Here is a 14,949-nt window from a genome sequence, read left to right as displayed (position 1 = left end):
GGAAAATATATGTTTTTGTGAAATACAGCCTTATTGTTTTGCTAGGGTTTCATTTCATTTTAAGCATTGCAAATTTAGTTCTGAATTGAGAATTATTCTAAGTATAAAATGCACAATGGATTTGGAAGACGTAGCTCAAAAAAATGTAAAATATCTCAGCAATGAGTTGTTTATATTGATTACATATTGAAATTATAATATTTCTGACATGTTAGGTTAAGTAAAATACATTATCAAACTTAATTTCTCATTTCTTGTTTTTAATGTGGTTGCTAGAAAAGTTAAAATTATCTATGTGGCTCTCATTATATTTCTATTGGACAGCACTGTTCTAGACCTGGCCATTCCAGAGCTCCCAGGCAACTAGGCATGCTGGACACACAATTGAGTAATTGTAATACCATGAGGTAAGTGCTATAATAGACACAGGAACTGAGTGCTCTGGGGACAGAGAACTGAGCCTTCAGTTCTGCCCAGCACAGGATCAGAGGAGAGGTGACGTCCTTAACTACGTCTCTGAGTTTGTCATCTGGAAGGCAGGAAAGGGAGCATCTCAGGCTTTGGGTACAACATGTGCAAAGACCAAGAGGCATGAAGTAGTGAGAAGTGCCCCTGGAATGTAGGGTGCTTGCAGGGAGGAGGTGACGTGGATGCAAATCAGGAGAGTACTGTTAGGGTCAGATCAGGCAGGGAAAGGGACGTCAGCAACTACTCAGCAGGAGATGGGAGCATTGCTGGGCACCTGTGTGCCAGTCACTATGCCTACTGCTTTCTCCTACATCAGCTCATTCATTGATGCCCTAAATATTTGTTGGGTGCCTACTATGTGCTAGGTATTGTTCAAGGTGCTGATTATATAGCAATGAACCAGACAGACAAAGCCCCTGCTCTCACAGGGCTGATATGCAGGTAACAATATCCTGGACAAGGAGGAAAGAGAACAAAACCAAGGTCAGAGAAGTCGAGTGACTTGGGCAAAGTCACCCAGCTGGTAAATGCTAAGCTGAATGATTCTAATCCAGGAATCCAGGTCTTTCTAATGCTATGCCAATGATCTCATTGCCCTGCCCTGTGTGTTGCACTAAGGGGTTTGGTTGGGCTTTGTCCTGAAGGCCATAGGAGATCAGCAGAGCCTTGGAGGAGGGAGACACAGGGTCAGACGTGTGTTTTAGGAATGAACGTGGTGGTCGTATGGAGGAGGTATGGCACTGAGGACATCAGCTAAACTATTGTGCTTCTTGCTTTGTAGTTCTTGTGGGTGCTTCTTAGCATTTGTCATAGTCAACTACTCCTTTCCCCCCGAAATCACTTCTCTCCTTCCCTAAGTCTATCTTCAACATAGTGGCTAGAGGGAGACTTTTCAAACTCAAGTCTGATTATGTCACTGCTCTAATCAGAATTGGGCAAGCAATGGCTTTCTGCATGACTCAGAATAAAAAGTTCTAACCCCATCCCACAAAGCCCTATAGGATTTGTCTCCAGACTCAACACTTACTACTCTCCTTTTATTCCACCCACCCACAGTGGCCTCCTTACTGTTCCTCGAACACACCAAGGGTATTTCTGCCTTGGGGCCTTTGCACATACCAGTCCCTCTGCCTGGAAGGCTCTTCCTCTAGATCTCCAGATTGTCCCCCAGATACCCAGCTTGTACACTCCCCCACTTCCTTGAGGCCTGTGTTCAAAAGCCACCTTCTCAGACTTATTCTCCCCGGCCCACCCTCACATTCTTTACTCCCTTAGCCCACCTTACTCTTCCTGCTAGCCCTTACCATTGTCTGACACGTCATGCTGCACATTTATTTGTTTGTGGATCATTGTCTCCTGGCCCTGATGAAGTCAGGGACTTCTTTGTTCACTTTGGTACCCCCAGTACCCGGGGTCACGATGGGCCCACGGTAAGCACTCAGTTACTAGTACTGAATACTTCAGCCCATTCAGGGAGCAGAGTGTCCAGAAGAGCTTTTTCTCTCTCTCCCCCCTTGATTTTGCCCCGGGCCTCTCCCATTGCAGCCAATTAGGGTTTTGCTCCCACATGACCCCAGCACGTCCCTGCAGGTGACATATTTACTCTCTGACTTTCTGGCGGCCACTCTTTCCAGGGTGGCCACGGTGTTGTTTCTGCGCTGAGTCCTGCCAGTGCCTGATGGGAATTTACCACGTTTCAGTTTTTTTTTTCGATAATGGAATCTTCCAATGAATCTCTGCTGTTTCACTCCCCCGGGAAGCAGCTCTCTTATTTTTCGGTACAGAGTTTAGGACAGAGAAGGCAAAGCAAATGGAATCGCTGCCAACTGTCCACTTGCCCATCCCCTTTACACGTGCACCAAGAAGGGAGGAAAAGAAGGAATGTGCGAGGAACGTGAGCCTGGAGTCTCCCAAAGGCATCAAGAATGTCACTGTGGAGGGTGTCATAGGTCATCTCCCGTTCCCTTGGTTGTGCCCCTACTGCGGTGGATACCCCCTGGCCCTCTCAGTCACCACATGCATGAGAGAAATAAAATCTCAATCTGGCTTATTTTGGCTAATTCATTGTAATAGCCGCTGATTCTGTTTATACTTCTGTTTCCTCAAGTCATCCATCAACTCCCACGGAACCTTCTCTTGTACCCTTTTATACACAAAATATAACATCAGTGGCAAGGTGACAAAAAATAGTAATAGCTGACATTTATTGGGTGCTAATATCTGTATCTTGCTGTTCTTGTGGGGTTTTATTTTTCCATTAACTCATTCAATCTTCAACAAAAACCCTTGAGAGAGGTATTATTAACGCCCCCATTTTAAAGATGAGAAAACTGAGAAACAAAGAGGAAGTTGCCCAGTATCACACAGCTAGAAAATGGTGGAGTCAGGATTCGAACTTGGCTGGTTTTAATTCTGGAGACTCTGATCCTTAGTTGCCATTCTTACTGTCATTCTAGCCACTTAGTAGGGGAAGAATAGCTGTCTGCTTGGGTTTGTAAATTCTAGCTTTACTTTAGCTATATATTCCACATTCAAACAGCCTGGGTTGGCCCGAGCAGTTTGGTGGTCGGAGGTCTGTTGAATGCTGTCAGTTGTGCTTACTACTCATAGGCCGGAAGCTTCACGAAGACGAGACCAGGCCTGTCGTGTCCCGGTGCATCCTCAGCCCCAGATGCCTGGCGTGTGGTGGGAAAATAACACTGTTGAATGAGTAAATTTGTTTCTTACTGTTTTGTGACTGTCGAATACTCCCCTTATTTAACCTTTGATACGTGTAATGCAGGAAAAAGAAAAAGAAAAATGCAAGCCCCCAGCAATCTCCTTTCTCCTTAAACAAGCAAGCAGATACGGAATATAAAAGTGGTATTTTTGGTTCTCACTATTCAGATACTTGTTATAATGTAACATATAAACCCTCTAATTGCAGGGACTTAACATGATAGAGTTAAGTGTATTTCTCACTCATATACCACTCAAGTGTCCTGGGCAGAGTGGTTTTACCCCTCAAGGTGAGTAGGGACCCAGGCTTCTTTTATCTATGGCTTCACCATCCCCTGGGGCCACCAAGTCCTCTGCTTCTAGCTAGGCAATGTGGAGAAGGCACATCCACTTTTTAAACACCCTGGCCTGGGTGCCAAAAACATCTCTTTTGCTCACGTTCCATCGGAGAGAACTAGTCGCATGGCCATCCTTGGATGAGAGGGAGTTTAGGAAATCTGTCCCCATCTGAGCAGCTGCCTGTCAGCCACGGAAGGAGAAGTGTGACGTTTTTCGAGGACGATTAGCTTCCTTCTGCCACAGTGAAGACTAAGTACTTTCTCAGGCTGCTATTTAAAGTAAGATGTCCACCAGACAACATATTTAACTCAGAAATGTCACAATCTTAGGTAACTTTTCAAAACCTCATCTAGAAAAATGGAAGAATGATATCAATCAAACCATGGGCATTAATTGACATGAGCTTGGAATAGGGGTAGGAGCAAAGCCTTAATCCTGACTGTAGTTACTGCTTGATCACAGGCAACTTACTTAACCTCCTTGAGTAGTTTTATGCAGTTTCGTGATGATTAGAGGTGATATATATATATGCAAAGGTCCTGGCAGACAGCAGATAATAGATAAATGATAACTGGTATTACTATGTTTTCTGAACAAACACTTTTTCTTTTATTATTTTTAATTGGCACATAAGTGTACATTTTATGGGATACAACAGGATATTTCTATTTAGTATACAATGTGTAATGATCAAATCATGGTTATTAATGTATCTGTCACCTCAAACAAAAATCTGCTCTTCTAGGTGTTTGAAAATATACAGTAAATTGTTAATTGCAGTCACCTCACAGTGCTATAGAACTGTAGTCCTCAACCCCAGGGCCACGGACGGTACCGTCATCAGTGGTGGCATTGGATTCTCATAGGAGCACTAACCCTGCTGTGGACTGTGCATGCGAGGGTTCCAGATTGCACACTCCTTTGACACCCTGGTGCCTGATGATCTGGGGTGGAGCTGGGGCGGTGGTGCTCCCCCGCGGCTGCAAGTGCAGATTGCAGATTGTCACTGTCAGAGAGGTTTGACTGTACAATGAACACGGTGAGCCTGGGTCATCCTGGGACCTCCCCACCCCCTTCCCTCCATCCCACATCCATGGAAGGATTGTCTTCCATGACGTAAGTCCCTGGTGCCAAAAATTTGGGGATGGCTGCAAACACCAGAACTTATTTCTCCTAACTAGCTGGAGTTTTGTACCCATGAACCAATCTCTGGCTATTCACTCCCCACACCCCCAGCCTCTAATAACCACTATTCTACTCTCTGCTTCTACGTATGAGTGAGAACATGTGGTATTTGTCTTTCTATACCTGGCTTATTTCACTTAACATAATGTCCTCCAGCTCACCCATGTTGCCAGAATGACAGGATTTCTGAACAAAGATTTCTTGAGTAAGCAAACATACCTTCTTTCTTTTAAATTGCTTTGAAAATAGAAAGCGTAATGAAGGACAAGTAATGAGCCTTATGCAAATATAAGATGTAGGATAGTGTGGATGTCATGCTTCCAAGTACAGATGTTACAACATCTGTCCTGTATCCAGCTCAAAACCAGAAATCAGAGTCTAATCAAGCAGTATGATTAAACTGCTCGTAATTGCTCAGAATTCTAGTAGGAGCCATGGAAGATGAATAATAAGCATAATATTATTTTCCATGATTTGTTGAGTGTATATCTTATATCACTAATCCTTACACCAACCCTGTGGGACACATTATTGTTACCACTGCCATTAACACCTATCTCGTTACCATCACCATTTTGCAGATGGGGGAGCCGAGGCCTAGGGAAGGAAAATAATTGTCCAAGATGGTCGTAGTAAGTGGTGGAACAGGGATTTGAACCCAGCCAGTCTGACTCTAGAGCTCAAGCTCTTAATCAAGAAGCCTGGGCTCATGTTGGAGGAAATGCTTTATCTATGTGAAAACACTCACACACAATGCGTGATAACATTGTGCTGAAGTGTGGTTCCAACTATAAATACTATAGGAATTCAGTCTGGAGAGGAACTCCCAGTGCTTGGGCATAACTGTGCGCCAGGCATTGTACTGGGCGTTTCTGGTTCTTCCCAATTAAGGAGAGGCAGCATGGCATACATGGGAGGGGAAGAGCAGGAGCTTTGGAACTGGACAGGTAGGGTTTAAATCCTTGCATGGCTATTGACAAGCTGTACAATTTCAGGCAGATTACTTAACATTTTGATACAGTTTCTCAACTGGAAATAGGGATTGTAACAGCTACCTTACAGAAGAGGGTTTACTGTCCTAAAACGGTACCCACATATGGTAGGTGCTGTTCATTCACCAGATACTGATTAAGTCCCACACACTTGGGAGTTAACACTGTCAGCCAGAATAAACCACGCCATGCTGCTGTAGTAATACCCCAAATCTCACTGCTTTAACAACAAAAGTTTCCTATTCATTCACACTACTTTTCCAATGCAGGTTGGCTGGGACTGTTCTAACATCTTTACCTAGAGACCCAGGCTGGCTTGGGGAAGCTCCAACTCTCTACTGCCGTAATTATCAAGATTGGAAAAAAAGGACAAAGGGATTTGCCCACTAGCTCTTAAAGTTTCCATGTGGAAGCAACACATACCACTTTTGCTCTCATTCTCTTGGCCTAAGTAAGTCCTATGGCCACATCTAACTTTACGGGGATGGGCTGGTGGATTCCTACCACATCCCAGGGGAGGGAAAGAACTAGAAAATATTTGGTGAACAGTTTTAATTACCATTACAGACACGATCTGTTTACCTGTACAACAGATCTGCTAATCCATACCTTAGGAAGAGGAAACTGATGCTCTGAGAGGTTAAGTCATTTGACCAAGGTCACACAGCCAATCCACTGGGAAGCCAGGACTCAACCCACATGCTACTCACTCTGATTCTTGAATCTATATGCATGATGTCCACCGACTCTGTAGAAAAGCAGAACACAGTTTCAGGATGGGGGCAGGGAGGCCCTGCAATATAGTGGACAGAACAGGAGTTAAATAAACATGGCCTTTGTGTTTGTATTACGTGATTGCTCCTGGGGAAGGCAGGCAGGGACAGAGGGGTTTATGTCAAGCATTGGTAGAAGAAAAATTTGGCCAGATAAGAAGACTAAGCACCACCGTGCAGCAGAGGCAGTGTGTGGAAGACATGGTGATGGCAGTGTTTCAGGCCATTACTCTGGCAGCAGGGAGGGGTGTCACCCCGAGGACAGGATGTTGCAGGAGTCCAGGATAAGGTGATGAGAGGTAGACAGGAATGAAGACGGCAGGAATGCAGAGAAAGGGATGAACCTGAGAGTTGCAGAAGAGAGTCCAGCAAGGTTCACTGGTGGAAAAGTAAAGAACCGCTGGACGATTTGCAGAACACACCATGCACTCTTTACACTTCACTCTTCTATCCCAGTCTGGTATATTGTACCATTTATACAAAAACTCCCTAAGGCCTCTTTTTCTCTTGCCTTCTTCCTTATTTTTCCTTGCCTTTCCTTAGGAAAACGGGAACAGCCTCGCTGCGGTTGGAGGCCCTTTCTGCCTGACCCTCAGGACCTGGCCCTTCCAGTTAAAGGAAATAGCCCAAGGCCCAAGGGGGCCAAGGGGCCTGTAAGTCGCCTGTTGCTCTGCAAATGGGTTGCTCAGCAGGCCCGGGGCCCTGATCCATCCCAGGTCCCTGGTGTGCCCACCTCCGATGGCGGCCTTCGCTGGCAAGGTGGGCATCTCTGCGGACCCAGCTCTATCCTGGCGCTTTTAGCGCCCCATCTCTTACAGGCACCCAACTCTCCTCCCCTCCAGGGCGGTCGTCCCCGCCGGGGTCCTAGATGGTGTCGGAGAGCCGGCGGTTCGGCTGCATGTCCCGGGTTCAGCCTCAGGGTCTCACTTCATCCCCAACTCCGCCTGTCTTCGGAAAGGGCACGGGGCCGGGGCCAAAGCACCCCTCTTGGGGCTCCCCAGGGAGCGCAGCTGCTGCGGGCGGGCGCAGCCCTTCCCCAGCCGGAGGAGGGGGACGCGAGGCGGGAATGCCAACCTAGGCCGGCGGGCAGGGGTGCACACTGCGGCGGGAGGGGGCCGTGACTCACCGCCTGTAACCCAACACCGCCCTGCCGCCCCTCCCCCGCCTCTCCCCAGCTCCAGCCTGGCTGCCGCGGCGTCACCTAAAAGAAAATGAAAGGGGCGTCCGGGCCCGTGGCGCCCCCGGCCGGATCGCGAGCAGGCCCCGGCGGCCACCGGCTCGGAGCGCTCCCGCTGCCCCGGCTCCGGGGCTCGGTGAGCCGCTGTCGCCGCCGGGACGCGAGCAGGCACCGAGGCCCAGAGGCCGACGCGGGAGCGGGCGGCGGCGGCGGCAGCTGCGGACGGCCCGCGGTAGCTGCGGCGGGCGAGTCCGGGAGCGCCCGGGGAGGGGGCGCCCGGGCTTGGAACCCCCTGGTCCCGGTCCGGCCGAGCGAGGACAAAGGCCCCCTGGCCGCCGCCGCGGCCTAGGCCGCGCCGCACAAAGGGCGAGTTGCGACACGCACCCATCCCCCTCCCAGTCGGGGTGGCCCCCGGCCGCGGGTGGCGGCGGGGAGGTGGGGGAAGCCCCGGCCACACCGCCCCTCGCTCCCCCTCCCCCTGGGCCGCGCGAGCGCGCCGTCCCCGCCCCCGCCGCGTCTGCGCGTCCTCCCGGGGAGGGGCTGGGGGGGCGCGGCGCCCCACATAACACTCCCCCTCCTGCGCTCGGAGCCACCCCTCTCCCCTCCCTCCTGCAAACACCACCGCCTCCCCTGCCACCGCCGCCACCTCGCCCGACGCGCCGCAGCTCGCCGCGGCCGGGGGGCGGTGCGCGGACCGTGCGCGCCGGGGGCGCCAGATGTGGAGTCCCCGCCGCCGCCAGTGACCCAGCCGCAGCCCGAGCGGCATCGGGCCGCCTCCTCAATGCTGCGGGGGCGACACTGAGCGCACCCCGGCTTCCCTAGGCTGGGACCCCGACACCCCGAGTACTGTGCCCGGTCCTGTCGTCTGCAGCCCGGCTCTCCCGGTGTTTGGACATGGAAGGAGCCGCTGCGCCCGCGGCGGGGGACGGCCCCGATTTGGGGCCGGGGGCGCCGGGCTCTCCCCGGGAGGCGGGGGTGGGGGCGACTGCAGCCCCCGCAGCGGCGGCGGCCCCGGAGCCCAGGAAGCCGCACGGGGTGAAGCGGCATCACCACAAACACAACTTGAAGCACCGCTACGAGCTGCAGGAGACCCTGGGCAAAGGCACCTATGGCAAAGTCAAGAGGGCCACTGAGAGGTTTTCGGGCCGAGTGGTGAGTGGGGAAATCCCGGGGGGACGCCGGCTAGACGCGGCTTGGGACCGAGGGCGTGCGGGGCGGGGGTCTACGCGCCCTGGGGCTCTCTTGATAGTGAGGGGGCTCCTCGGGACCCCCCCAGATAGAGTCCTCACTCTCCCCCCAGCACCCCGTGACTCAGGCGTGTCTCTTTCTCTCAACACTTGTTACATCCTGTCTGCACATTTTTTTCTTTTTTTTTTTCCCCTCAAAATTGATACCACCAGCAAAGTAGTGTTTTAGAATTCGCAAACACTTTGCAGCGTCGGGACTATCGGGGTCTTCCTTATGGGCACACATGGTCTGAATGACCATGCCCCGGAACGCCTTATTTTCACAACTCCAAAAGACCCACGTTGTCCTCAGCTCAGAGCTGGTCCCTCAAGTCCCATGTCCTGTAGGTGTCCTTACCCTGCTGCTTCTACCCATCTACCCACGGACACTCTGCATCCTCCTATTCAGACTCTCCATCACCCCGGTGCTGTTGTGGCTACAAGGGAGTGCAGACTGCTGCCTGTTTTTAAGAGAGAAGGTTAGGGAGCAAAAATAAGTGCTACTGCAAGCTTGAGGATTGTGACAGTTTGCGTCTGTCTGGCTTCTGAGATAACTGAAATGCTCAGGGCATGGGTAGCTGTGCAGAGCGCTGTGCTGAATTGCAGCAGATTCAATTGCGTTTCTGGCCCTAGCTGCAGGGCTACTAAATTGCTTAGAGGGACCTGGCCCAGCTGCCCTTGTGACAGCTGAAACCCTACCAGGGCCCCAGCACCATTTTCACAGCCCCAAGGAGTGCATTGAGTGCCCTGGGGTCTCTCTGCATTGGCCTGGCCTTGGTTTGTTGTCATTTTCCTTTCTGCAGAACAGGCCCTTGAAATCCACACTGCTTGTGGCCAGAGAGTTGGGTTCAAAGTGACTGACTGTTGCAGAAAGATTTTGTGTGGTGTGTGGCGGAAAATTAGCATGGTTCTTTGATTTGAAGCAGATCAGATGTATTTTAATGGATTTAGGGCCAAAGTCAGAAACTCATTATGGGACTTCTCATGTGCACTTTTGGGGGGTGTTTTGGGGTCCAGGGTTGCTTATAAACTTGACAAATGACTGCACGGAAAAATCAAAATGAATTGTCAAATAAAATGGTAGGTTGGTATTGACATTTTTCTTTTGCATTTGTGCTGGGGCAGACCTATGGAAAATGGGGACCCATCAGCAAAGTTCAGCCCCCCAATTCTCAAATATATGGATACCTAGATAAGCCCCTCATTTTTTAGATTTGATATTTGAGTTGATGCAACTTTATCCTATAACTTTTTTTTTAAAGTCTGTTATCAATTAATTGGAAATTTAAGATGTAATTTTTTTCTTTTTTTTAAAGCTGCCTCTGTAATAAACAAATTCTGCAGCAAGCAAGTGGTTGAGAATTCACTCTGGGCAGGTGCCATTTCTGTAGGTTGAAAATTTTAGAGGAGATGGTTGGAAAGATGTCTTCTGCTGAACGCACTTTCAGGTTTGTGGAAGAAGAGGCTGAGGAACGTGCACTTCATTCATGCTTTTCTTCTGAGGTGATATTCCCCAGGCTGGATGTTGAATAAGCAAAAACTAAGCTCAGCTCCTTGCTCATGTTGTCTTAATAGCTGTTGAAGAATCGCGCTGGGAAGTTGGGAAGCAGAATAATGAAAAACAGACGCAGTTCGAGCTGCAGGTTGAGGATGTGAGAATGTGAGAGGTTGCTGAGTGGTAAGGGTGTGTCTGGGGTCTGTGAAGGGACCCCAACATCTAAATGCTGGGGAGCTGCCTCAGACTGAAAGAATGAAAGCTTGTCTCATGACAGATGCTTTTCTGAGCTTCAGTGGGGCTTTCTGTCTGGTCTCCTCCTAGCTGTCTGATCCACAGACTAGGTTAGACTGAGAGAGTGACTTGCTTCAGTAGGCAGGAGCCTGCCTTTCTCTTTTGGTGGGTGTCTCTTTGCAGAAACGCTGAACATTCCGTCCGGAGTTAGTCGAACGGCCAGTAGGGGGCGCCCAGAGAACGAGAGAGGCTTATTTCTCAGCCGCAAGACTGAAGTCCTGCTGTGTTATTGTCCCGCCCTAGTTCATTTTCCCATTGTGCTATTAATTTCAGCTAAATCTCTTGTTTTACCCCAAAATTATGTAAAGATTTTGAAGCTGGCAGCAGACCCAGGCCGAGGAACTGGCAGTCCCCAACCTGCTTCATTTCTGCTTTCTCCTTGAGAGCCAAGCTCAGAATATAAGCAAGATCCTCTGGTGAAAACCTTGCATTAAACAGATGGGAAGACTGAGGTTTGGATGCAGGGAAGTCCTCCTTGGCCCCGAGTCCTCCCCCTGCTGAGCACACTGCTCACAGATGGTGTTGGAACTTAAGTGAGAAACAGGAATTGTCAAGTGGAAAATTTCCTGTGCCTGGCTGAACAGAAAGTAACACAAAACAAAAAATTGGTCAGCAAGTTATTCTTGCCCATATAGTGCCTGATGACTCAGAATCTGTCAAGAGCAGCAAGAAATTTTCATCTCAAGTATGAGCTTGGAGTTTTCTTCCAGTTCCAGTGATGCACTAAACATCTACAGCTTGCTCTGGAGGTACAGTTGAGGAGGATTGAGAGAGCACTGTTTTAATTCTGCCTTTTCGATCTTGGGGTACAATTCAGAAGTGATGCTTTATTTTTGTTTGCACCGGTGCCTTTTACAGTGTCCCTCGAGAGGAGCAGTGGTTCTGACTGGCCTCGCCAGTGTGAGTGGCTAAAGTCAGGTGCTAGGTATCATGTGAAATCAGCATTCCTGTCCAAAGCAGGGGCCCTGCTCAGAGAGGAGAAAAATTTCTAAAAAATTAAGATGTTGTGGCTTTAACTTGCACATCCGGACGGGCCTTCTGCATAAAACTCTCTCAAGAGAGTTGCAGAATCAGGAGCTTGGGGGCAGCTGGTCCAGCCCTCTGCATGGTCCAGGGATGCTCCTGAGGTCTCACAGCCACTGCTTAAGCATCTCCACAAGATAAGGACTCGAAAGTGACTTGTTCCAGAGACTAACAAGCCCAACAGTGAGGCACTCTCATAGAAAGGCCAAGAGCCCTGGATCTAGCCCTTATGAACTTAGTGACTTTGGGCAAGCTATGTAACTTTTTGAAACCCTAGCTTCCCTGTCTGTAAAATGAACTACAAATAGCACCAACTTCATGGACTTGTGAGAATTGAATAAAATATATAAAGCCTCAAAAGGGGAAATTAATCAATTTAGTTCCTCCTTTTGTCAGATTTTTTTTCTCATCTCATTTAGTATTTCCTTTGGATTTTAAGACCATCAGAGAGGCATGATGCATTGCATCACACAGAGAGAGGTAGAGGAAATAATCAACTTTTCAGGGTAATTAAAGTAAATACCACATTCATTAGGGAGGTGTACTCGTAGGAAGGTGAGATAGCTGGCCAGGTTCAGACGGGATCTGAACACATGTCTGAAGTCTAGCATTTGGGCCTTGTTTATTGCACAACTTTTGTTTTGATACAGTTTTGGGCAGGGCCTCTGTGTCGTAACATGGCATGCATTTTCTTTGAGCCAAACTCCCTCAACCTTCAGACTGAACAAAGCATTGCCAAAAAATCCAAAACCAAAACCACACAACTTCTGGGGGAGAGGTATCATGTGATCCACCTCAGTGTCAAGGGCCAGGTTCACCTTTCTCTCTGCACAGGTTATCTCCTGTGAGCAGTATATGGTATGGTGTGAGCTGGAGGCAAGGTCCCAGGGAAAGGTCTGGGATGGGAGTGGCAGGACCCATGGGCAGTGTCCCCTCCCCAACCCTCAGTCTGCCATGGTGTTCCTGGCCAGCAGAGCACTAGCTTGGGTGATGGGGTATCCTTACCTAGCAAGCCAAGTGATTTGATCAAAAAATGGGTGTTTCAAGCACTGGCCCAAAGTTACTCATAGCCTCATGCTGGAAAACTGTAGGTCAGGGAGGCAAATTAGCAACCTGGCCTGCCAAGCCAGGGGATGTGTGGACATCGTATGCATGGTAGCTGAGGTACTGTGTTGCAGCTAGGCCCATACCCAGTTTCAGAGTGTAAGGGACCGCTGCAAACATGTGGTCCAAACTTCTCATCCTTGAGGTGGGAAAAATAAGGCACAGAAGTGTTAAGTGACTTTTCTGAGGTTGCACAGCTGTTAAGTGACTGAGCTGGGTGGAAGACACATGATTCTTTGTTTGGTATTTTTCCATCACTCATTTAATAAATCTTTACTAGAGCAAGACTTAGGCCTCACTCTCAAAGAACTTACAATCTAGTAGCAAAGATGAAATGTACTTACAAATATTGAACTAATTTTAATCCGTTCAAGAAAGATTTATTACCATCTGCCATGTGCTACTCCCCATGTTAAACGTTGACACGTAGACGTGAATAAGACCCAAGAGCTTCCAGTCTGGTGGAAGAGACAGTAAGTAGTTGGTGGGCCATGAGTAACTCTTTTATAGAGGACTCGATTGTTTCAGGTGATTTTCAAGTTGGCATGTAGCACATTGAAGCTTAGTTCATCAAACTGAGTTTGATCCTGGGCAGGAACACCTCCTCCCTGTATTTCCACTCCTACTATTATTACTACCAGCTGATATTTTTGAGAGCTTGGGGATCCGCTGTTCCGCTTTACAGACATTTTCCCTCATTTAACCCTCACAACAGCCCTATGAGATGTGCACTGGAGTGAAATCCATTTTACAGATGGGGAAAAGGACACGTAGGGAGGGTAGGTAAGTTGCCAATGGTTGTACAGCTGGATGGTGTCAAACAAGTCTGTCTGTTTGGAAACGCATTGCTGCTAGAGATATTAAGAACCTTGCTTAATATAGCACAGCTGTTGACCTCTGGATTTGGGCATGGTACTTCCCTAATGGTGCCAGAAGAGCAGCCATGGGGTGAGTCTTTTCCCAGGTGGTTTATTGTTGCTGGTCAGGAAGAGGCTATAGAGAAGGGGCAGGACGTACTGTAGGATTAGGAGAGAGTGTCCTCCCCCAGCTAATAGGAGGGTAAGTACTGTTGAAGATGACCCTTGATTTGGGTTTCAGAAGACTGAAATGTGGGGCATTCCAGGCAGAGGGCAGATTCCAGGGCATTCATTCATGTGAGGAGAAAGGTAGGCAGTCCAGATGGCTTGGAATGCTGGGTTTATGCTGGGATGCAGTGGGAGGCCCGATTGGTAAGGTAGGATGGGGGTAATGATAATAATTGAAAATCATAATAATAAACAACAATGGCAGCTAACACTTCATGAGTGCTTGTAATATGCCAGGTATGTATTAACTGACTTAATTCTCATGACAATCCTGTTATCCCATTTTCCAGATGAAGAAACTGAGTCACAGAGAGGTTAACTAGCTTTCCCAAGGTCACACAGCAGCAGAGCCAGAGTCTGGACCCAGGCAGTGTGAATGCAGAGACCTTGACCTTAACCCTCCCTCTAGAGGTGTCTGAGCTGGGTTTGGATCACAGCAGGGCTCCGAGCCCATCAGTTTGGTGTGCTGGCTTGGAGCAGGGAGGTTTTCGCAAGAGTTGAGGTTTGAGAAGATAAGGATCGGAGAGAACCAAGTTGTCTGCTTCTTGTGAGCTGTCTGCTTGTTGGACCCCGAGGAGTGTGTTTTAATGAATCAGGTCATGGAGCTCTCCACCTGGACACACACTGAGTTCTTTGTTCCCCAAGCAGCCTCAGACCCTGGAATTCCTGGGGTGCCTCGGGAGGTGAGCTGGTTCACTTCCCTGCCTGAAGACAGAAATGCACCCACACCGTGCCAGGATGTCTTGATCTCGCATCCTCCTGGGAAGCAGTGGGAGATAAGGAGTTGAGTCAAGGTATCTTGTCTGTTCCTGTGCCCTAACTGTCTTGAATCTGTCCCACATTGCTGCCTATTGTCAACGCCTTGCACAGTGCCAAGCACATAGTAGGTCCTCAAAAAAGGCTTGTAGGATGGAACAGAAGTGAATGAATTGAGCAAGAGAATATCTTGGGAGGTATAGACAGTGTAGGTTATCGTCCCTAACCTCAAGGAGCTTTCAAATTTGTTGGGAGGGAAAGACAATGGCTGGAAATGAATGACGGGTTGCAAGGCAAAGTCTGCAAAGACAGGC

The 14,949-nt window shown here is 48.9% G+C and overlaps 1 protein-coding gene and 1 long non-coding RNA gene across 2 annotated transcripts in view; one reads left to right on the top strand and one right to left on the bottom strand.

Moving 5' to 3' along the window:
* Positions 1–4,161: 4,161 nt before the first annotated feature.
* LOC138396525 (uncharacterized) lies at positions 4,162–8,022 on the bottom strand. The gene is made up of 3 exons (XR_011235712.1): positions 7,209–8,022; positions 6,285–6,450; positions 4,162–4,505 (listed from the first exon to the last, which is right to left on the bottom strand). It is a non-coding gene; the product is annotated as an uncharacterized lncRNA (long non-coding RNA).
* A 277-nt stretch (positions 8,023–8,299) lies between these two features.
* NUAK1 (NUAK family kinase 1) overlaps positions 8,300–14,949 on the top strand; it is a 71,590-nt gene continuing 64,940 nt past the window's right edge. Inside the window, exon 1 of the mRNA XM_069490411.1 lies at positions 8,300–8,804. Coding sequence (XP_069346512.1) covers positions 8,547–8,804 — 258 coding nt within the window. The 5' untranslated portion in view covers positions 8,300–8,546. The remainder of the gene's footprint in view (positions 8,805–14,949) is intronic.

Source organism: Eulemur rufifrons, chromosome 16 (genome assembly GCF_041146395.1).
Source record: "Eulemur rufifrons isolate Redbay chromosome 16, OSU_ERuf_1, whole genome shotgun sequence".
In the NCBI taxonomy this organism is placed as follows: Eukaryota; Metazoa; Chordata; class Mammalia; order Primates; family Lemuridae; genus Eulemur; species Eulemur rufifrons.
The sequence above is the reverse complement of the archived record's forward strand: the minus strand, read 5'-3'. Positions and strand labels throughout refer to the sequence as shown.